At 47.4% G+C, this 20,709-nt stretch overlaps 10 protein-coding genes across 10 annotated transcripts; 8 read left to right on the top strand and 2 right to left on the bottom strand.

Moving 5' to 3' along the window:
- Nucleotides 1-33: 33 nt before the first annotated feature.
- On the top strand, nt 34-2,197 carry V865_005523 (uncharacterized protein; the record flags this gene model as incomplete). The annotated part of the gene is made up of 5 exons (XM_066229295.1): nt 34-886; nt 953-1,013; nt 1,064-1,192; nt 1,250-1,316; nt 1,373-2,197. 5 exons carry the CDS (start codon nt 34-36, stop codon nt 2,195-2,197), a joined length of 1,935 nt encoding a protein of 644 aa, XP_066085392.1.
- Nucleotides 2,198-3,065: 868 nt separating this feature from the next.
- Nucleotides 3,066-4,139, top strand: V865_005522 (uncharacterized protein; the record flags this gene model as incomplete). Its single annotated transcript, XM_066229294.1, has 6 exons — nt 3,066-3,103; nt 3,248-3,341; nt 3,412-3,616; nt 3,761-3,911; nt 3,973-4,053; nt 4,121-4,139. The coding sequence occupies 6 exons, from the start codon at nt 3,066-3,068 to the stop codon at nt 4,137-4,139; spliced, it is 588 nt and encodes a 195-aa protein (XP_066085391.1).
- A 742-nt stretch (nt 4,140-4,881) lies between these two features.
- On the top strand, nt 4,882-6,380 carry V865_005521 (uncharacterized protein; the record flags this gene model as incomplete). The annotated part of the gene is made up of 2 exons (XM_066229293.1): nt 4,882-5,448; nt 5,511-6,380. 2 exons carry the CDS (start codon nt 4,882-4,884, stop codon nt 6,378-6,380), a joined length of 1,437 nt encoding a protein of 478 aa, XP_066085390.1.
- A 382-nt stretch (nt 6,381-6,762) lies between these two features.
- On the bottom strand, nt 6,763-7,791 carry V865_005520 (uncharacterized protein; the record flags this gene model as incomplete). The annotated part of the gene is made up of 3 exons (XM_066229292.1): nt 6,763-7,388; nt 7,454-7,620; nt 7,721-7,791. 3 exons carry the CDS (start codon nt 7,789-7,791, stop codon nt 6,763-6,765), a joined length of 864 nt encoding a protein of 287 aa, XP_066085389.1.
- A 598-nt stretch (nt 7,792-8,389) lies between these two features.
- On the top strand, nt 8,390-9,606 carry V865_005519 (uncharacterized protein; the record flags this gene model as incomplete). The annotated part of the gene is made up of 5 exons (XM_066229291.1): nt 8,390-8,524; nt 8,590-8,852; nt 8,985-9,093; nt 9,189-9,418; nt 9,477-9,606. The coding sequence occupies 5 exons, from the start codon at nt 8,390-8,392 to the stop codon at nt 9,604-9,606; spliced, it is 867 nt and encodes a 288-aa protein (XP_066085388.1).
- A 301-nt stretch (nt 9,607-9,907) lies between these two features.
- Nucleotides 9,908-11,209, bottom strand: V865_005518 (uncharacterized protein; the record flags this gene model as incomplete). The annotated part of the gene is made up of 9 exons (XM_066229290.1): nt 9,908-10,222; nt 10,276-10,354; nt 10,408-10,484; nt 10,637-10,718; nt 10,781-10,801; nt 10,873-10,925; nt 10,978-11,019; nt 11,096-11,121; nt 11,173-11,209. The coding sequence occupies 9 exons, from the start codon at nt 11,207-11,209 to the stop codon at nt 9,908-9,910; spliced, it is 732 nt and encodes a 243-aa protein (XP_066085387.1).
- Nucleotides 11,210-11,496: 287 nt separating this feature from the next.
- Nucleotides 11,497-13,205, top strand: V865_005517 (uncharacterized protein; the record flags this gene model as incomplete). Its single annotated transcript, XM_066229289.1, has 9 exons — nt 11,497-11,651; nt 11,701-11,807; nt 11,859-11,917; nt 11,975-12,007; nt 12,061-12,412; nt 12,456-12,481; nt 12,541-12,659; nt 12,710-12,999; nt 13,093-13,205. 9 exons carry the CDS (start codon nt 11,497-11,499, stop codon nt 13,203-13,205), a joined length of 1,254 nt encoding a protein of 417 aa, XP_066085386.1.
- Nucleotides 13,206-13,969: 764 nt separating this feature from the next.
- On the top strand, nt 13,970-15,384 carry V865_005516 (uncharacterized protein; the record flags this gene model as incomplete). Its single annotated transcript, XM_066229288.1, has 8 exons — nt 13,970-14,111; nt 14,258-14,389; nt 14,441-14,624; nt 14,669-14,727; nt 14,780-14,818; nt 14,876-15,006; nt 15,061-15,291; nt 15,340-15,384. The coding sequence occupies 8 exons, from the start codon at nt 13,970-13,972 to the stop codon at nt 15,382-15,384; spliced, it is 963 nt and encodes a 320-aa protein (XP_066085385.1).
- Nucleotides 15,385-15,425: 41 nt separating this feature from the next.
- Nucleotides 15,426-16,429, top strand: V865_005515 (uncharacterized protein; the record flags this gene model as incomplete). The annotated part of the gene is made up of 4 exons (XM_066229287.1): nt 15,426-15,533; nt 15,678-15,933; nt 15,992-16,086; nt 16,145-16,429. The coding sequence occupies 4 exons, from the start codon at nt 15,426-15,428 to the stop codon at nt 16,427-16,429; spliced, it is 744 nt and encodes a 247-aa protein (XP_066085384.1).
- Nucleotides 16,430-17,251: 822 nt separating this feature from the next.
- On the top strand, nt 17,252-19,090 carry V865_005514 (uncharacterized protein; the record flags this gene model as incomplete). The annotated part of the gene is made up of 3 exons (XM_066229286.1): nt 17,252-17,695; nt 17,753-18,583; nt 18,647-19,090. The coding sequence occupies 3 exons, from the start codon at nt 17,252-17,254 to the stop codon at nt 19,088-19,090; spliced, it is 1,719 nt and encodes a 572-aa protein (XP_066085383.1).
- Nucleotides 19,091-20,709: the final 1,619 nt, after the last annotated feature.

Here is a 20,709-nt window from a genome sequence, read left to right as displayed (position 1 = left end):
TCCTGTTAGATCTGATATACCAAAATTCAAGCCATGTCGTCCTCACTGGTGCTGACACCAGAACCGAACCCACCGAATTCCCTCTCGGAACCGCCTCAAAGTCAACCGAGGCCTCAACGATCCACACGAGCAGCGGTCAATTATTCAGAACGCGCCCCGGATTACTCTTCGGTTTCACCACACTCAACCACTCCGACTCGCTCAGCAGCGGTGTCTACCAGATCCAGAAGGAGTATATCTAGTTCCTTGTCGGTCGCAGAGAGATCACCGGACAAGAAGATGTTTGCCAATGGCAGGAAAAGAGCTTTCTCACCGCTGTTCGATAACGAAAGGAAAGAAGCTGCCCTTGGCTTGGTACTCGGAGAGGCAGCTAGTACTGAGGAGGAAACATCGGAGGGATCCAAAGCAACTGCGCAGGAGGAGGGTGAAGATGAGGTGGAAGATGATTTGAATGAGGATGAGGATGAGGAGGATGGCGATATCGGAAGTAACGGTGAAGAGGAAAAGGAGGGAGAAGAAGCTGAAGTGTCGAAGCTGTCCGAATCACCAATCAAAAGAACCAAAGAACAAATCATTCCGACTGAGCAATCTGCTGCCCTATCCAACTCTCGAGTTACCCGTCGGCGAACCGTCTCTCCCGAGAAGAAACCCGTGGAAGAGCCCACAACAACGGGTGTGATAAGACTTGTCTTCGGCAAGAAAAGGAAAGCTGAAGTGGATATGGAGTTAACCGAGAAGGGAACTGTCCCAGCACCAACAGCTGCAGCGTCGGAAGCACCGATACTCCCAGAGGAGCCTCAGAGTGAGGTGATCAACGAAGATTCCGGAGAGGATTCACGCAAAAGGTTGCCACGAAAGAAAAGAAAATGGTTGAAAAAGGGAGAAGGTGAAGATCTTCTTCCTTCTTTATAAGTTAAAATTGCTGACTTCAAGACCTTTTTGACCATCTCAGTCGATCCCAATGATCCCATCGCAGTGGCTCGTCAGAAGGAGAGACACAGGTTGATAGACGAGTGAGTTTCTGCCCGGGTGAAAACGGATTGTTCTGACATCTCATTGATAGAGCTATCGAAGATCTTAATAAACAAGAGCAATTGCTTTTGGATAACGCCCATCCCCAACTATTATGGTTGTGGGATGAATTAGAGCGCAGAAAGGGATTGCAGATAAACTGGCTCGAAGCTCGTCATGAGTGAGTCTTTTGCTCCCAACAGATAATGCCCAATACTGACTACCATTTGCATCTCAGTGCGGCGATTGGGGATCTAGAGCGTCTGCGCGATCATGAGCTGCAAGTTGCAAAATCGGATTTCAGGGTGAGTAGCTATATCGGCATATTCATATCGACCGTTCCACTGATGTGTCTTTCTAGCTAAAACGGGAGGAACTCGCCAATACAATGATCCGAGAGAACAGACACAAGATGGCTCGTACTGCTGCCGAACGTACTGCTCTCAAAAGACGGCCAGGCAGTATGCCAAACCTTCGAGGTGGTCGCGGTGGTGGAGGTTGGCAGGTGTCTACGACAAACCTCCTTTCAAATGGCGAGCAGAAGCTAGTACCTTTGACGGACGCAGATGATCCCGTCATGCGTCGAGACGTCTCCCGAAAGATTGAACCGCTTAATCCTGCCGAGGTCAAAGCCGATCTAGAGAAGCTCGAAGCACACAAAGTCAAACGGCAACATCGATCGTCAACACCTCCTAATGTCCATTCAAAACCTTCCGCTTCTAGGTCTGACCGTCACTCGCTTCCCCGCCCTGTTGAACAACAACACAATGCTAAAGTCGTGCGGTATGCACCACCTCCAGCCCCCCCACATCGTCCTCCCAGCATATGGGATCCACCTAAGCCTCTGATGGCGATTCACGTGCACAAACAAGGAATCTCACGCCCAAGATCTCCCGAGCATTTACCGCGATATCACAACGAACCAGTTCCTACGACAGGCTATGGTGGACGTGCGCCTTCACGTGGACTCCCATTCGCGTCCATGTTCAAGCCTCCTTCAGAAGACCCAACATCCAGACAAGAAGCGATACCTCCTCATCGGCCATCGGGTCCGCCACGTCCGAGATCTCCCCCTCATCAGCCCCCGCGTCATCCGATGGAAACAACACCCTCTGGTCTCTGGCCGCACGCACGTCAAAGGCATCCATGGCTAACATATGGTGGTGCACCTCCCAGAAAAGCCTGATATTGCTATATATATATATACATACATACAACTGCTCATGTCCATACTCTTCACAATACATCGATAGACCTCCCAGACATCTACTTAACCCTTTCCCTGATCGATCTTGTCATTGATGACCTGCAAATTATGACGATGACCAAGCAACATTTGAATCCTTGTTCTCAAGTTGCATGATTAGTAGCTTCAGACCATAAAGCGTGACTGAAATATGTTGTAGATTGGTTATGCATGTGGATACATATTTCGATGAATCGATGAATCGCATGCTGTAAATAATGGGAAATGTGCCACATTCATGTATTACCGGTCAACTCCGCCCGCGCTCACTCACCTCACTCCTCGTCTACCTTGAATTCGAAAACATGGTGAGAGCAGTAACTTCATTTGTACGCATATATCGTACAGTCCACCTTTGTATCATCCGTCATATCGTCTTCAACGGCCTTGCAGCTGACTATAGCAACATCTGGTCGATTCATCACTCCCCTCAGGAACTCGCTGGAGAATTTCGAAAATAAAACTTTGGTAGCAGGATAGTGAATTAAGGAAAGAAAGATAACATCAGATCAAAATGGTGAGTCTCGCGTTCATGTCTAAACGATGGGACTGCTAGAGTGCAAGGTATAGACATGCGGTCTGGAGACTCAATGAGATGAGATATGAGGCTTGCATGAGGTCCGAAACCCGGGGAAGAAGTTGTCGAGTGATATCTTGGGAAAGATTGAAAGCTAATTTTGTTGGAACTACTTTCCCATTTGATCGCCATAATTTAGCCTCGTAAGTGACTATCGAGATATTTTAGCCATCCAGCAGCCATAAGCTAATATGTATCTTCTTAACAGCTCCAAAAGCTAAACACTCCAAGATGGTGACCTTGATTCACTACCGACTCAAGGTGACTTTGTAAGTTGGTTTCTTTCTCGAATCGGGAAGACTATGAGGATCAGGTTATTCAGAATCAGGAGAATATAGAACAGACCGGGTGGTGATAGAAGGCGTACGCATCATAAAATGGCTTGTTGCTGATCGATCCACTTCATCTGGCAGGAACGACGGTCGATCCCTTGTCGGTCAGATGTTGGCGTACGATAAGCACATGAATTTCGTACTTGCGGAATGTGAAGAGTTCAGGACTGTAAAGGTATGTTCAATCCCCTTCCTGGCAGAAGAGACACAAAACTGAATCTCGTGTTGTTTTGTATTTAAAATAGGGAAAGAAGACGAAGAGCACGCCAGCGGGTGAACCAGCTCCAAGTGTACAGCAAAAGCGAACGCTCGGTTTGGTTATCTTGAGAGGAGAGACAATTGTGTCGGTATCTGTAGAGGGACCTCCCCCAGTGCAGAAGGATGATGGAGCTTTGTTAGCTGGACCAGGAAAAGGTGTACCTGCTGGAAGAGGAATGCCTCTCGGTGCTGGTAAGTGGTGCATGTACATCATCGAAAGCAACTTTGTATATCCACTGCGAGAGGATGGGCAGACGTCAAATAAAGTTAAGAAACAGAAGCGGAATCAAGTCAATCATGGAGCACGAGTGCTGATTACGTCGCTGAACCTGATAGGTGCTCCTGGAGCGATGGCTGCTCGTCCTATGGCTTACGCTCGACCTCCTCCTGGTTTCCCTTCCGGTATGCCTGGTCTTCCACCTGGAATGCCACCTGGATTCCCAGGTGGTGCTCCTGGTCTTCCACCCGGGATGCCTCCTCCTGCTGGGTGAGTAGAATATACGCTTCGCGCATGGACAAAGAAAGCTAATGGCTTCTTGCTTTATCAGTATGCCCCCTGGATTCCGACCTCCCGGTTTCCCTGGTGCTCCAGCAGGTTTACCGTTCCCTCCTGGACAAATGCCTCCTGGGTAAGTAGCTATCTCTGGATGACTTTGTTAGTATGCCTTGAAAGAATGCTGATGATGGTTCCTACAGGTTCCGTCCGCCTCAATAGACCATCCGATATGAGAGTGAGGGTTTGGTTAGACTGTCAGACCGGGTCATGAGGATAGTTTCAGGTCATGTGGGAGATACGGTGTCGAGCTGAGCTGTGGAGAGTTGTTGAAATATCTCAATAATCCTCTTTTCGTCCTATTTATTCATTCAATCTACAATGTCCAATGGTATTCTGTTTAGATGGTCAATGCATACATCACACCAAGCTCAGACTCGGGTCCCCTATCACACTGATCATCATAGAAAACATTGATATGAAAACATGATTGTCATTGTTCTCATGATGGATGCATCAACATGGTGCATGTTCTTGGTGGTCGTTGCCTCGTGTTTTCCTGCGATCAATCCATCTCCATCTCCATCCCCATTTCCACTCCCAGTCCCACATCCCATCATGTCATTTCTCTTTGTTTCTTCTTCTTCTTCTCTTCATCGTCCACCTATCCTTCCCACTACTTAACTCGTATTATACATCACACTTTCTTCCTTCTTGCTTGAGATCCCTTATGACTGTATGGCTATTGCTTCCTGGAACTGAACGAACTGAACGATCATCTACGACCCTTCCGTCAGGAATCAAATACCACCAACACTTCTAGACCTCATCGTTGTGAGCTTTTTCCTTCATACCAAGTCATTTGAACGTCCAGCTAACTATCTGCTACTCGTAGTGACCTCTTCACGCCTTATCTTGTTCCACTCTCCTCATTTCTGCCTTTAACCGTCATAAATAGGCCAAAATGGGTGGAAACGCATTCGACATTCCTGCTCAACGTCTAGCTCAAGCTCAGTATGATGCTCTGAAGGCTCATGTTTTCGCAGCGCTAGCAACATCATTCGAGCAAATAGAATCACCTCGTAACCTTCGATCCAAGACCGATCATGGCGATCTTGATATTTTGGTCGGTTTTGCGGGATCCATCCCAGGAGGAGACGAGGAATGGGTTCCTTCCACAGCCGAGAACATCAAGGGTGACAAGACTGATTCACCGAAACTTGATAATTCACCTAACCCCGATCCTCTCTTGGAAGAGGTTGTCGCTAAATTGGATCTCAAGCCTGCCAATGCACCTCGAGCCGGACCGTATTCGGTCGTCATTTCCCCCAATGATGGAGGGTCGATCAAGCTCATTGGTACGGGCAAGATGCTTTTCGGTAAAGAGGTGGAGGATTTGAGAGGATTGTGCGGAGAGATGAGACAGAATCTCAAGGCGACAGGGTGGAGAAGAAGAGGACCCGAGATAAGCTTCCAGGTACCATGTCAGATAGTCGCTGGGGATGAATCAGTCGAGAGTAACGAGGAGAAGGTGAATTCATTCTGACCATCATGCACAGCATCAGAGCTGATCGTTGCTTTCATACCAATCAGTTCTACCAGATCGACGTCTTGTTGGTTTCTCCCGAGAGTTTCTACTTCAATCACCTAATGTCGTCCTACTCATCCACAGGTGTACTCCTCGGTCGGGTCCTCCGTCAACTTTCGAGATCTTTCACTTTACATCTCACTCATTTGGTCGTGCGACACTCACCGTACTTTGGTATACCTCCCATCGATATCACTCTTACCACTTCGCCCGAGGAATTCTGCGACTGGCTTGGACTTGATTACGAGATATGGAAGAAAGAAGGAGAGAGCTGGGTGACTGAAGTGGACTTCTGGAAGTGGATGACCAATGCCAGAGAAGACAGCCCCGCAGCTCAAGCTATCAAGAGAATGTCTGCGAGAAGCAGATCTACGATCAACGAGGGATTAAGCAAAAAGAGACGAAAGCGAGCAGACTTTGCAGATCGATTTTACGAATGGCTACAAAAGGAATCGGAGTGGGCACCTGAAACTGAAACAGGTGATGCAACAGCCTCACCACACGAGTCAATACCACCCACTCTGACTCCTCTACCTACTCCAGGTCCTGATGGTGAAGCGGGTATTTTGACTCCGTCTTTACTTACCACGGATCAGTTACTCGCTACGCAAGGCAGTGGTCAATCCAAATCGCCTGCATCCTCATGTAATCCTGATAATCCCTCTTTCATTGATCCGGATCACCCTAAACCCCTCGATTCAAGAGCATCAGCTGCGATCGAATACTGGAAGAAACAAGAGGTTTATGAAGCGATGTTAGAGGAAAGAAAGAGCGTAGCGAAAGTGTTGGCTGATAGACAAAGAGATCGCGTCGATAGGAAAGATAAGGCGACTGACGGGGAAAACAGATATCAAGAAGAGGTCAAGGATTGGTAAGAAGGTTATGCACTATCGCGTAGGGGTGGTTGGACAATGTCTTGGATCTATGGGTGATACCTCGTAATCATTGTAATCATGATAATTAACGAATAGGACGAAACATAATGTTTATGAGATATCTAAGATGGAACGCGATGATCTTTTATGAGGTAACGTCTTATAGCTTGAGCTGTTTAATCCCAGCTTTTGTATTATACATTCTGATCATCATCAGATATGATTTATGAGTACGTATGTATATACAATTTCAATATGTTACACGGACAATGTCCACCAAAGACCCGTAATGACCATCTGTTCTTATCTAGGATAACGATCCAAGGTGGACTTTTCTATTATTTTGACCATCTTTGAGGGCACTAGGTCTATCGTTCGTTCATCAGGAGCTGCCACCCCAATTAAACCCCACAGTCCGTCCCTTGGCTGTTGGACTCTCCTTGAACGGTGATGTACCTTCTCTCTTACCCAAAGCCGCACCGAATCGCAGCGGTATAGCCCCCTGAGTAGCTGGAAGACCAGTGGAGTTAATCGTCTGCTGATCTGGCGATACTTGAGAAGATGTAGATTGAGAGGTCCGAAAAGGAGAATTGAAGCCGGATATGGATGCAGGAGGGTGTGTGCTAGGGTTGGAAGGCTTTGAGCCTGAAGCTGAGTTGGATCCTCGTTGAGAAGTGACAGAAGGTTGAGATGGGGTCCAAGGAGGAGTCTTCGATCTCTGACCAGGAGGAGGGAGCTGTATACTGCCTGATCCAGAGCCAGACTGACCGAGTTCCGGAGAAGGTGATCTTAGGAATGATTGATATAACCTCACATCGTTCTCGTGATCCTGTATACCTCTCTCATCGTTTTTGTGGAAAGACAAATGATAGTCTGAGGGGATCACACCTGATGCGAGTGGATCAGGCAAGGATTGAAAAGAGGGTGGTAATGGAAAGGATAAGGTATGAGTGGTGGTTGTGATGTCTCCTGTCGTCTGAGATGGATGGGGGTTGATAGGGAGTCGATCTATTGGCGTCATGAGCTCTTATACAGGGGGTAGCACCACAAAATACATCATGGTTTATACTCACTTGCAGGACGAGGGCTTGGATCTATCACTTCCCATTGATCGATTTCCTTCCTTTTCCTCAAATTCCTACCCGTCAGATCTATAGGTTGAGCATATGCGATGTGTTCTACCGTAAAGTGCGTCTGCCATTCGGAGAAGGATAGAAAGGTCTCGGAACAGAAATCCCATCTGTAGCCATATTCACATCTCAGTGTTCAGATCCAAGCAGAAGAAGAATGAGAGGAACAAGGTTGGATGATTGGACTCTGAAGGCAACCTTATCACTTACTTGCAATGAATGACATACTGTTTATGAGTCAGTGATCCTGACGCTTGACCATTCTGTTCCAGTTGGTTCATGTCTGATATCTGAGAGTTGTGTCCTATAGTGATTTGGGGGAAGATGTGTATAGCATGATGAAGACAGAGATACCTTATGTGTGTGCATATGTATGCATGTACCTTGAATATTTAGACAAACAAATCGACTGACTGCTGTGGTAGCTGATATCATCTCTTGAGTTTACGTAATTGAAACAGGTATCTGTGTCCAATATCCTTCCTGTTTGTTCGAAGCAACATGAGCTATACATGCATACGTGCCAGGATCCGTGTTTTGGAAGCAGCCCATAGCTATGCATTCGAAATGTATCGGAGTACTGTCCAGTGAAATGTGGGATGAGAGGCGTGGTATTAAACATGAGATGGAGATGATCAAAAAGGTAGGGTTGGTGTTATGACGTCGTTGATATTCTTTTCTCTTCAAATCTTGTTTAATCTCATCATCATCTTACCAGTACCACTTGCAACCATATCAAGCTCACCTTCTTGCTCACCTCGCTTGATCCTCTCCGTGCCAGCATATATAGATACAACCCTACTGCCCAGCATTTCTTCCCTATCCATCCAACTCTTACCGCGTATCCGCGTATACCAAATCAACAACCTCATCCGCACCATGTCCTCATCCGCATCGACCGCCGCTCCTTTGGGTGGATTTTCAGCTCTCGTCAGTTCCTCTTCGGATTCTCGAGACAAGGAGCTGGTCATCAGACAAGTAACTCCTGACATCGTCACTTTCTCAGTACCCTTCGTAAGTCCTCGCAGCCTCTTCCATCTATGTCGATAACTCGAACTGATAGAACCACTTTGTCTCAGACCAGGGGGATGGTACCCATAGGTGGAAGAAGTACAGCTGTTCGTATATCCCGACAACCTAAACCCTCAATCACGGAGAGTGGTATACAACCGGCTCCTCAAAGTAATTCTTCTGGTGAAGTATTGGTCTACGCATCAACTCCCTTGACAAAGGCAACTGTAGAGGCTCTCAAATCGCTCGGAGAAGTCAAATGGCTCGTCACGCCCGATGGTGAACATACCATGTATATTCAGGAATACGTTGACCACTATCCTTCTGCTCAGTAAGTGATTCCAACCTTCATCGGAGTGGAAATGGCACAGGCATATTCGAAAGTGAGACGGAAGCGAGAAGGCGTAGGCGCAGGGTAGAGTCAAAGTATTGAAACTACGCTGACAGTGTACATGCACCATAGAGCGATTGGCGTTGAGAGATGCAAGGAGAAGAAATCTGATATCTCATGGGCAGGTATCTTTGGGCCAAAAGATGATGGTGAAAGTAAGAAGTATGGATTTGAACCTGAGGTGAGTACACTGCCTGCTTTCATCCTTATGGATCGTCTGATGTTCATCCTTATTTTTCGGGGATGGGACTGGTTAGGCTGATACGTTTTCATTAGGTGTCTCTCCATCAAGTATCTGCACATATCAATCATGAGTTGACTGCGATCCACCACCCTTCTGGTACGCTTATTCAAGCCGACATGCTCTTCAACCTTCCTGCAACTGAGCAATACTCCCGAGCTGGAGGATTACCCACCCTCTTCAAGTGGCTTGGTGGTGGTAAATCCATGAGTCCTGGAGGAAAGGTACACGATCTCATGGCCAATCAAATATCGAAAGACAAGGAGTGAGTTGGTCGTTGATCCTATTTTAGAAAGTGATCCTGACATCGAATATCACTCCAGCTTGCTCAAAAAGGAATTGCAGCCTATCCTTGCTGCCAAATGGGATCGAATCATCCCATGCCACGGTGATGTGATTGAGACAGGCGGTCGAGTGGCTTGGGAGAAAGTCTGGGGGAAATTTGAGCGATGAGAAGTTACGAAGGACCCTTTCTTTTCCCAGATCAACGAAGCCATATCATTTGTTGGGGACTATATGTAATGATATCAGTGGGTAAAAGTGGAGACCACATAATGTCAAAGTCATGTAAGAATCACTAAGGATTCATCATCTTTTATGATATTCATTTCAGTCCATTTTGTAAATTTGGAAAAGAGCAAAGAACACTATTCATGAGATTTTTGTTGAGATTACGAGGGGGGAGTGAAGACCAGATCTGCTTATCACGATTAGCGATCCTTTTCCATATATGATCAAGCTGTACAAGCACTCACTATTCACGATCGGCTCGAGGAGCTCGGTCATCATAATCTCTTCTAGACGCATCATACTCCCTTCGAGGAGATCTGTCTCTGGGAGTGTATCGATCATCTCGTCGATCATCTCTTCTGTCGTCTCTTCTATCATCTCTTCTTTCATAACCTCGATCTTCTCTTCTATCGTCTCGACGATCATAGTCTCGTCGTTCGTAATCACGAGGTCCTCGACGGTCGTCTTGGCTTCTGTATGATCGTCGATCATCGTAATCACGAGGAGGTGGTCGACGATCGGTATCAGCTCGTCTGGCATCATCCGCACCGGCAGGGTTCTAGTTATCAGCTCTTGTTCGGTTGCTCGAGTACTCACGATCTCTAAGGTCACAGGTGCTCCGTTGATGTCGACACCAGCGAGACGTTTGACAGCATCCTCGCAATCTTCCAAAGTGGGGTATTCGATGATACTAGAGGGGTGTGTCAGCCTCCCAGAACCAACCGATGAATAGGGATGACGTACCCTTGACCAGGGTTGTTTCTATCGACATCAGCGTAGATGATGTTGTTCCCACCAAGTCGACCGAAATCTTTGAGATCCTGAAGCAAAATGTCAGGAGAGGAGCCAAGTATGCCATGAAGTTGGGCAAGTGAGTTCCGTGAGAGGAGGAAGGATAAGACCGCCGCCAGCAGATCGCCATCACCATGACCAGGAATGTTTATGATTGGACCAAATGGGAAAAGTACCGCACCTGCCAGCTGGTTGAACTGGGAATACCAATTACAGCGATTCGGACACCTTTCCGAGGAGGTCCGGCACTTCTAGGAGGACGACTATGGTTGGCTTTAGCAATCAGCAAAAAGTTGTTTACGCCTCATTTCGAAATTTGACTTACGCATCGTAGACATCACGTCTTCTTGAGTCCCGGGGTTCTTGAACGACCAAGCTATAAATCGTCAGAACTGCTCGTTTATGATTTCTACTCACTTTTCACCCATGAATGGTCTGTTGTTAAAGTCTCGGATAACATCCTCGGCATCCTGAAGATCACGTCAGCAAGCAGAACTTGTGAATCAGACAGAGATGACTCACTCTGGATGATTCGAATTCGACGAATCCAAAGTTACCCATGAGCTTGATATCGATGATTCGTCCGTAACCTCTGAAGTGCTATTGCATGTCAACGACGATCGAAGGGATTGACACTCACGTCCTCCACATCGGCTTTCTGGGCCGCTACGAATGCCATCAGCAGTGCCCTCTCGAGCAGACATGGTGAGCACTCACTGGGTGGTAGATGACCGATATAGATCCTTCTTGACATTGTTCCTTGGTGTAATATAAGGGGAGATGTATATAAGTCGAGGGTGAATGAGAAGGAGTGAGAAAGAGAAATAGAGAGAGAGAGAGAGAGATGGGATATATACGATATACTGGATGTGACATATGAAAACATTCAGGGAATGAATACCCAAAGGTGCTTTAGATCGATTTGATCCCGTCGACCCCCCACAAATCAGAGACGTCATTAACAGTATTTCAGTCACAATCTCATCCTTATTGTAGCTATACATACACTCATCCCATGCAATCATCAGTCTGACCAGTAGGATGGCGGTCGATTCTCGGCCTCATACCCAGCCAGATGCAGAGGCACATCCACAAGCTCACAACAGCAATCCTCGGCCGCGTCCTTCCAGCTCTTTCCGATGGCGCAGTCCACCGTCTCAGCCGGATAATTGGGTAAAGAGGAAATGGGCAATCTTGTAAGCTGATGTATTCGCTGTTGTTGGTCAAAGCTAATTCGTGGCTTAGTGTTGTATTGGCCTTGGCATGTTGGTCATTCTATGTAGTCGCAGGTCGGGTCTGTACGCCCATGATCCGTAGGTATTCGTCTACGGGCTTAGGAAGGTCAACTGGAAGTGAGTCGAATTCTACCTAAGTCCGAGTACACAAAGCTGATTCAAAGTCAGTCGGAACTCTTGTCGGTTTCATCATCTTCTGGCTCCTCATGACGATCACGTATCTGAGGGTACGTGCAATCGTTCGCCATCGTTCCAGACAGAGAGCTAAGCTGTCTTGAATGTAGATGCTCTTCACTAGCCCAGGTCTTGCTCCCAAGGTAAATTCCCCCTTCAGAAAGAATGCATCTAGACAGCGCTGACTAGACTACAGCATGTGGCCAAATCCCCCGAACCAGATCTTTCCGAATATCGCCTCGAAGAATTTACGCCCTCGTCAGCCTCCAACAGACTATTCGACGACCTTTCCGATGCTCCAGAGCCATCCGAGCTCGCACCGATCGGTAACCTCGTACATGACGCTCTGCACAGTCAGAGGATATCGTCAGAATCCGGAACAGAAGCCCCACTGAAGACGCAGAAGAGCGTAAGGGATTGGCGAACGATAGACAGACCTGTACCGGCTGTCTTGCCCAACCTGAGATGGTGTCGCCATTGCGAGATCATCAAGCCTCCTCGGACTCGTCATTGCAGGCATTGTGGAGTGTGTATACTGCAATATGATCGTGAGTGTGACTTGAGAACAATACTCTGCTGACAGATGAATAGATCATTGCCTCTGGATCGGACAATGCGTTGGCTGGGGCAATCACAAGGTATGCATGAAGGGATATTTCAGCACGCTGACATTCAGTTCTTCATCATCTTCACGTTCTGGGGAGCGATATTCTGTGCATACTTGATGGGTCTTCTCATTGCCGTCTCGGCCAAGTCGCCGGGCATGGACGGTCAGGTTTTGGCTTTGATAATCCTGTAAGCAAAGCTGATCACGTACCTGCTTAATATGCTAAATCATTCATCAGGTCTGCTCTTTTTGGTCTCTTCACTTTCTCGATGTGTGCGACACATGTCAATCTTATCGTGACGGGAAGAACGACGGTCGAATCTTATTCTAGAAGGGATCAGCATGATGCGGAAAGTCGTATATTGCAGCAAGAATACGGATACTTCTTCCACAATAGCGAGAGAAGGAAGGTGCAGAAGAAATGGCGCGAAGAGTGGGGAAATACTCCGGTAGATGCTAAATGGGTGTTTGGAACAAAGAGGGAATTATGGGAGCAGGAGATGGGTAAAGATCCTTTAGGGTGGATACGTGAGTTGCGCATTTTCTCCGATTCCTCTTTGTCAATATCTCAGTAAACGATAGCTCACAGAATATGGCTCCCGCGTACCGTCCGTAATGCAGTGCCCATCGGTAGGCCTTTGGGAGATGGTCTACATTATGAGAATAATCCACGCTTTGGCCCAAACGGGGAATGGTTGAAGAAAAAAGATTGGCCAAAGGAGTTACAGACATAGATAGACCTTACAGCCTTTGAGTTCGAAACAAGGCAAAGGCGGTATGGTAGAGTTTGTTTGTTTGTTTTCTTGTCTTTCCTTGTTAGCTCATCTGCACTCTGTTGTTTTCATTATTCATCATCCAATTCGGCAGTCTCGTATTTTTGTACATGCATTACCATCGTCATCCGTCATATTCCCAAAGGGTGGCTTTGTTCTCCTCTCGTTGCTGACTGACTGACTGCTTTGACTGCTTTGAGACAGTGACGCCAAGGATCCTGCTCTTCACAAGGACAAAGGAGAATGCATTGGAACCTTGTATGGATGCTAAGACTGGCTGTTTCTCTCTTAGCTATATATCAGGTCGATGATCGATTGGGATGGTGGGATGGTGGGACGGGTATAGGATAGATAGATGCTTATTGCTGAATGCTGAATTGAGGGTTGGGTTATCGCGTGAGTGCCACGTGTTGTGAACATTAGCCACTGTAGTCGCTTCACCTTCCCTCCACTTGACTCCTCCACCTCGTCAAGTACGTTGATACGCGGCTGATATCATACATAGTAAACTCTTCCTTCCTTTCCTACTCCTCCATCCCCCTCACATCAATCTACAGGTGTTGACATACTCACCACTGCATCTCCCCAAGCTCCATTCTGCTGTCGACCCTTCTCTCTTATATCATCGCATCGGGCAGAGCAAACCTCGAGGAAACGGGATCGAAATCCGTTCAGCCCAGTAACTTCACCATTTTCCCCATCTTTTCAATACCTCAGTAATCAACATGCATCCGGCTACTCTGTTCGTCCTCACACTTGTCCTACCATTGGCTGGTCAGGTCTATGGCAAAGAGGTCAATCGTGCTACGGATGGAATTGGGAGTGGGACAGGTGAAGCCATAACAACACTCTTCTTCCGATACCATAGTGAGCTGACTAGCATACTCTACCTGACTTGGGTTTTCTAGACACGACAACCACTTTTCCAGTCCCCCTCTCAGATGAGCTAGGAGAATCCTGTACGCTCCTCTCATTCATGACCATGATATATATAAAAACTAATGGCTTTGCAGCTATCACTTCCTTAACCCGCTCCTTGATCCGATCAGAATGTCATGCCGATATAGCTGTCGCTCTGAAGCATTCATGTAAACAAGGCTTAGATGGTGGTGAAAGCGGACTGACCGAAATGCGGAAGAGAGATAGTAGGTGTTCTACCTCGCTGTATCAGTCGACTCAAACTAATTCTTTCGCAGTCGCCATCTCCTTCACCATCTGTTCCATGCAATCCGCTTTACAACACATACCCGTCGAGTGCAGCTCTTGGAACCCTGCCAACTACAATGGAGGGACAGACGAGTCAGATCAGATGTATCCGGGGACGAACGGTGGAAGTTCAGATATGGAACATCTGCAAGAGGAACAGACCTCTTGTTTAGGGTTAGTTGCGACGATTTGGGATTTGGCTGACATACTTACTACAGAGCACTACATCGTAGCCCTCAAGAATGGAGTGCTTATAATGCATTCTTGAGCGATTCGAGTGAGTATTATCAGTCTCACATCATACTTTCAACGTGCTGATGAAGTCATAGCCCAACTATGCCATGTGCTGGAAGCACGCAAACAAGCAGGTGAGTATCGAGTTTGATAGTCAGAAATCTTTTCTCATTCTTTTCATTTACTTTCAGACATCGCTCATAGCCGTTATGTCAATGCTACGATGGAAAAAATCGCCTTTCTCAATCTCATGAAGAAGCGGGAAATTGTACAACTCTCACGAGAGAGGAAACTTGAGGTCGAGCTGGATGAACGCTCAAGGGTAAGTATTGCTTTTTTTCGTCTGGGGTTGAGGTTTGGCTTACGAGGCTTACAGGATTTGAGAGAAGCTTCCTCTTACGTGATGTCTGCTCAAAAGAAGCTGCAAAATGACATAGAATTATCTCTCGAACTGCGCCAAAGTCTTCGAAGCGCATTTCACAAGCTTGAATCAGAAAGAATTGGTATCTGGGACAGTTTCGAAAGAGACGTGAAAGATCGTTTATTCGACGCAGACGCTCGTTATGAAGCCATGCTGTTCGACCTCAAGAATGTATGGGAAGCAGAGGTGAGTTCAGATCTAACGAACCAGTGCTGATGTGTTAGTTGTCTAAAGGCCTGGATAACGCATTACAACGGGTTTGTGCTTCCGATACCCTAAATGGCAAATATACTCAACTGACGAGCTGTGATCAGTACGATATGACGGTGAATGATCGCATTGATGAGGTCGAGATTGCTGTGGGACAATGGATACATCGAGCCACAAATCAAGTTGAGAATATCGTAGACTTCACGAATGAACAAATGGTACGTTGAAGAACGTCGAAAAGAGCTAATGGATTAGACCCTTCTGCAGGGTTCATGGCACGAATTTGACCGCTGGATTGGTATCGCAAATCAGGTAGGAATGTCGACCTCGATGTTCTTCGATATTCACTGACATCACGCCAGCAAATAACAATTCTTGACCAAGACTTTGGTCACCTTCATGACAGCTTGGTGTCATCCATCGACCTCTCACAAAATATCACCTTGGCTCAATCCGAAGTCACCCAGTCTCTTGGCCTTGCGATTGCCCAAACCGAAAACCTCTTCCACAAACAAGCCGACTTGGAGAATTCCCTGAATCGCTCTTTGGCCATTTCCGAGAAGAGCCTCAAGCTGGCAACTCGATGGGTGTCCTCTCCATCTCTGTCTCTTTTCTCTGGCGAGTCAAGCCCCACCAGCGAAGCGAAATTAAATAGCTGATTACACTGGTCATACAGGCCCGTCTTCGATGTCCCTCTCCTCCTTAGGTGGCATCAGTACTCAGCTTCTGATTTGGTCGTTACAATTGATTTGGCAGATTGCCTACTCCATGGTGAGATTCGTTTCAAAGTGTGTTTGGAGTCTGATCGACTGAATGTCGCTTTCACCAGGTCTCAGCATTCTGTTTCGTGTTCATCCTATTTCGGACAGGCATGAGAAAGTCAATGCTCCGATGGTCAAATCGATTTTACCATATTCCGTCAGATGAAGAATCGGCTGTTACAAGCAGAGCGAAGGATTTCACAAATAGCACTATCTCCGGTATCACGCAGTTTCCGAGTCGAGATAGGCAAAATGCTAACCGGACAGTGAACCTCGCGCACTCACTCGGAGTCACTCGTACACCTGATCCACGCAGATCGAACTTTCGAAGGTCAGCATCTGCACCTTTGTGACGATGTATTTACTGTACTGTATGTATGTATCCAATAAGCATGTATGGTTTTACCCAGTCCAGACACATGGGCTCTAAGCTCACGGTTGTGATTAAAGTTTCCACGTAATGCACGATGGACCTATCCGTGGCTTCGGTTGGCGGTAAATGTGCATGGTCTGTCCAAGCGAGAGTACTAAGGAGGAGTGGTCAGGACGATCGGGACATCTTATGTGAAGCTGATAGGAAAATGCCGTAATGGGAGGTCGATGATTCCGCCGCTTTCGGTAATTTGTAAGTGCCAAGTCAACTTGAACTTAATTTATCTCTGATTAGTCGTTATTTTCGCACTGCGGTGACTAGCAGCGTTGTCACCCGTGTCTTAACTGACACCGACCTGGACATCCATCTGATTCATACACATACTCGATTCATTCGGTTTGTGATCGTCGATCTTCAATCCCGACAGGGATTGAGAAAGAGGCGTTCATTCATTGATTACAGGGTTTGCGAAACCGCTTTAAGGATTGAATGGGTCAAACAAAACAAGCTAAAGTTGGTCTATTGAGAGACAATGGGGCGTAGATCATCCTGTGAGAGCATTCGCCGGACGTGGGAAGATGGGGTGGACAACAATGCGGCTCGAAAGCTATATAATCCCCCTTCTTGGATACTCATTACTTCTTTTCTTTTCCCCATCCTCAATCTCGAGTCCCCAGCGAATCTACAGCCAACGCTCATCCTCAAAGCCCTCAAACCTCCCACCTAACCCGTCCAATCCTCTCTCTCCGACCTCCCCCTTTACATCTTCTCTCTTCCGACCAATCTTTTCTCTCTAATCACAATGCGAGTTGAAGCCCTTATCCCCGTTGTCGCCTTCATGGCCGCTCAAGGTGTCACTGCTGCCCCTGTTGTTCAACAAGAGAACCTCGACAAGAGATGGTGTCTCTTCGGTGTCATCGGTACTTCATGCGGTGGTTCATCTACCGTTGTTACCACTTCCGCCGCTGCCAAGACGTCTACCGTTGCTGCGTCCTCATCCGCAAAGGTTTCCGTCGCCTCCTCATCCTCTGCTGCCAAGGTCGCTACCACTACCGTCACCACTGCTGCTCCTTCCTCCACTGCCGCTTGGTCCTCCTGCAAGGACTTTGACTGGTCAGCTTGGGGTAGCAACTGGTCATGGGGTGGTTACAACCTCGACTACGTCAAGGCTTGGTACGTTGACACTTACGGTCTTAAACCACCTCCTAACATGTCATGGAACCAAGTTTCTTCCTTAGTCAACAAGGTTAGTGTTTGTCTTGCTCCGCGTGAAGTATATCTGGCTGACGAGTTACCGTTCTAGTTCGGTCACTCAACCTCCGCTTTGGGTGCCAAAGCTACCAGTGTCTACAAGCACGGTTGCAGCAACCCTTGGACCTCTGCCGCTGCTGCCACTAGCACCGCAAAAGTATCCACTACCGCCGCCGCTGCTGCTTCCACCTCGAAAGCTGTCAGCTCCGCCGCCGCCGCATCATCCGCCAAGGCCTCGGCTTCAGTCGCTGCTCAATCATCTGCCGCCGCTGCTTCCTCCGGCAAGGCTTCAGCGATCGCATCTTCATCCGCTGCCGCTTCCAGCGCTTCCGCTAGCAAGGCTCCAATTGCTGCTTCCTCAGCTGCTGCCGCCTCTGCCAGCGCCAGTGCAAGTGCCAGCAAAGCTGCAGTCTCTGCAGTCTCTGCTGCCCCTGTTGTTTCCTCAGCTGCCGCTGCTTCCTCAGCTGCTGCCCCTGTTGTTTCTTCAGCTGCCGCTGCCTCCTCAGCCGCTGCCCCTGTTGTCTCTTCAGCTGCCGCCGCCGCCTCATCTGCCGCTGCTCCCGCAGTTTCTTCGGCTGCTGCTTCCGCTTCGGCAACCGATGTCCCAGGTACTGGATCTGGCTCCAACTCTGGAACCGGAGTATCAGGTACCGCCACTGCCTCCAGCGCTGCTCCTGCTACCACCACCACTGCCGCAGTTACCATCAACGGTTTTACCGCTGGTGGTTGTGTCCAAGAAGTTTCCGGTCGACTCCTCTCAAAGGTCCAAACCTCAAGCTCTTCCATGACCATCGAGCAATGTACCACCCTCTGTAGTAACTACGGTTACGGTGTTGCTGGTCTTGAGTACGGTAACGAATGCTACTGTGGTGTTCAAGATGATGTGAGTATCATACCAGCATATGAAACCTCGCGGTCTGAAGGCTGACTTGGTTTGATTTGATAGATTGATGATGCTCTTGTTTCTGGTCAATGTTACATGCCATGTGCTGGTGACTCTACCGAAACTTGTGGTGGACCCAACGCCATCAACGTTTTCATCAACCCTGACATCACTCCTGACGTTATCAACCTCCCGGATGGATGGTCAACTTACGGTACCGTCGCTGAAGGAACCAACGGTCGAGCCCTCACCTACACCCTCTGGAGCTCTTCCACCAACACCATTGAGTCTTGTGCTGCCGGTTGTGCCGCTGCTGGTTACTCCATCGCTGGTACCGAGTACTCCGCCGAGTGTTACTGTGGTAACTCGTTCTCCAACGGTGGTGGTGCGATTCTCTCGGACGATGCTGCTTTCATGGCTTGTTCAGGTGATCTCGCTGAAATGTGTGGTGGTCCATCCGTTTTGAGCGTTGTCTCCTCATACACCGGTACCATCCCATCCAGCTAAGCGTATCCATGATCCAGTGTTCAATTAAGCTTCTTTCCATATCCTATATCTTCACTCCTTCAAAAACCTCTTTTCCATATTGTAGTTTAAAACATTATGCATTGAATTACATGTGCTCGCATAACACCTGCCAAAAAAGACTGCATTTGGCAGTAGTGATTTTGCTATATGACCGAGATTACCTAGACATATGAGGGAGTCAGTCGTATAGATCCCCATCAAGTATCGTTCAATGATACACATAAAAGAGAGAAAGCGAGAATTTGTTTGAGTCTATCGAAACTATGAGTCGATAAGGAAGCTTCTTGATTTGATCGTGTTGACGGTGAGTATTTTATAATCTTGATCCTGGGAGTCGCTGTAGAAAACTAATATACCATTCTCCTTTGACTAATTGAGCTATATGATAGAGAAACGAGTCATCAAGAAACGAACCATCTGTCAGAATGAGTGATCTATCGCTATACATACAGTACCCATTAGGGGTTTCTTTAGGGGTCAGATACTCAGTGAGGGTTTGTTTCTATAGGGGTCAGAGCAAGTGTGGCGGAGCCTCACTCAAACTGTATGTCAACGCCTAGTTGTAAAGTAGGGGTCAGTGCAGAGCCAAAGTAGGGGTCAGTGTGATGAGCACTGGGATACGGCTTCACTTGGTATTCACTATATAGTTGTCCTTCGCTCTGATACTTTCCTTTTCTTTCTCTTCTTTCTTTTCACATCGGTATATCATATACATAGCTATATACGTATATGCACCTCATATATCTCGACAGGTTATGAGCCTTGATTGCTATATCTACTAGTTGATACGGATACATCAACTACGGCTTCAACACAACAGCTATACTAGGTCTACAGTATCAGCTCGGCATCCCTCACTCACTGTGTTTCAGACACAACGCATACAACACCCTCCACGTATACACCTGACCAATTCACAACTCGACTTCCAATCCATATCACCTCCATCATACTGCTCTTACGCTCTACAAGAAACCACCACTGCAAGCTAAGGTGACTGGTACTGCTTTAACTAGTGGTGAAAGAATCTGGTCCAACCCAGTGACAAGTCCCTGCGCTTCATAAGCAACAAGCAAACTTGTCCAGCCCAAGCTGAGTACTACAGGAGCGTTCATCCTACCTTTGTATCTGCTTGGAACTATACAATACACTCACGCCACCTTGCCTTTCTAGTTTCCTCTTTCACATACAACACTGATCATCATGGAGGACACATCGGATGGAGGAACTCGGTATAGGGTGATACTGCTGGAAGGCTCGAGAACTATGCTGCTTGGTCCCTCTCGGTTCAAACTTGTCTTGCCATGAAAAGTCTTCAGGTCTATACTCCGGTTAAAACAGCTTCTGATTTCCTCGTCCACTGCCCTCGACAAAGCCACTAAAACTTGCTATCATCATTCAATCACTCTCGCCGACTGTTACAGCTGGTCTTTCTGCAACTGCACGAGACCTCTTTAACCCTGACCCCGAAGCTCTTTGGAATGAACTCAAGAATTCTTACTCGGCTGTTGTTGGTGCTCGACGTGCTCAACTCATTCAACAACTGTGGAACAACCCTACTGCTGAAGGTGATGACTGTATGAAGAAGATGTCAGAAG

This window comes from Kwoniella europaea, chromosome 1 (genome assembly GCF_036810445.1).
Source record: "Kwoniella europaea PYCC6329 chromosome 1, complete sequence".
In the NCBI taxonomy this organism is placed as follows: Eukaryota; Fungi; Basidiomycota; class Tremellomycetes; order Tremellales; family Cryptococcaceae; genus Kwoniella; species Kwoniella europaea.
Note: the sequence above shows the minus strand (reverse complement) of the source record. Positions and strands in the feature narration are given on the sequence as shown.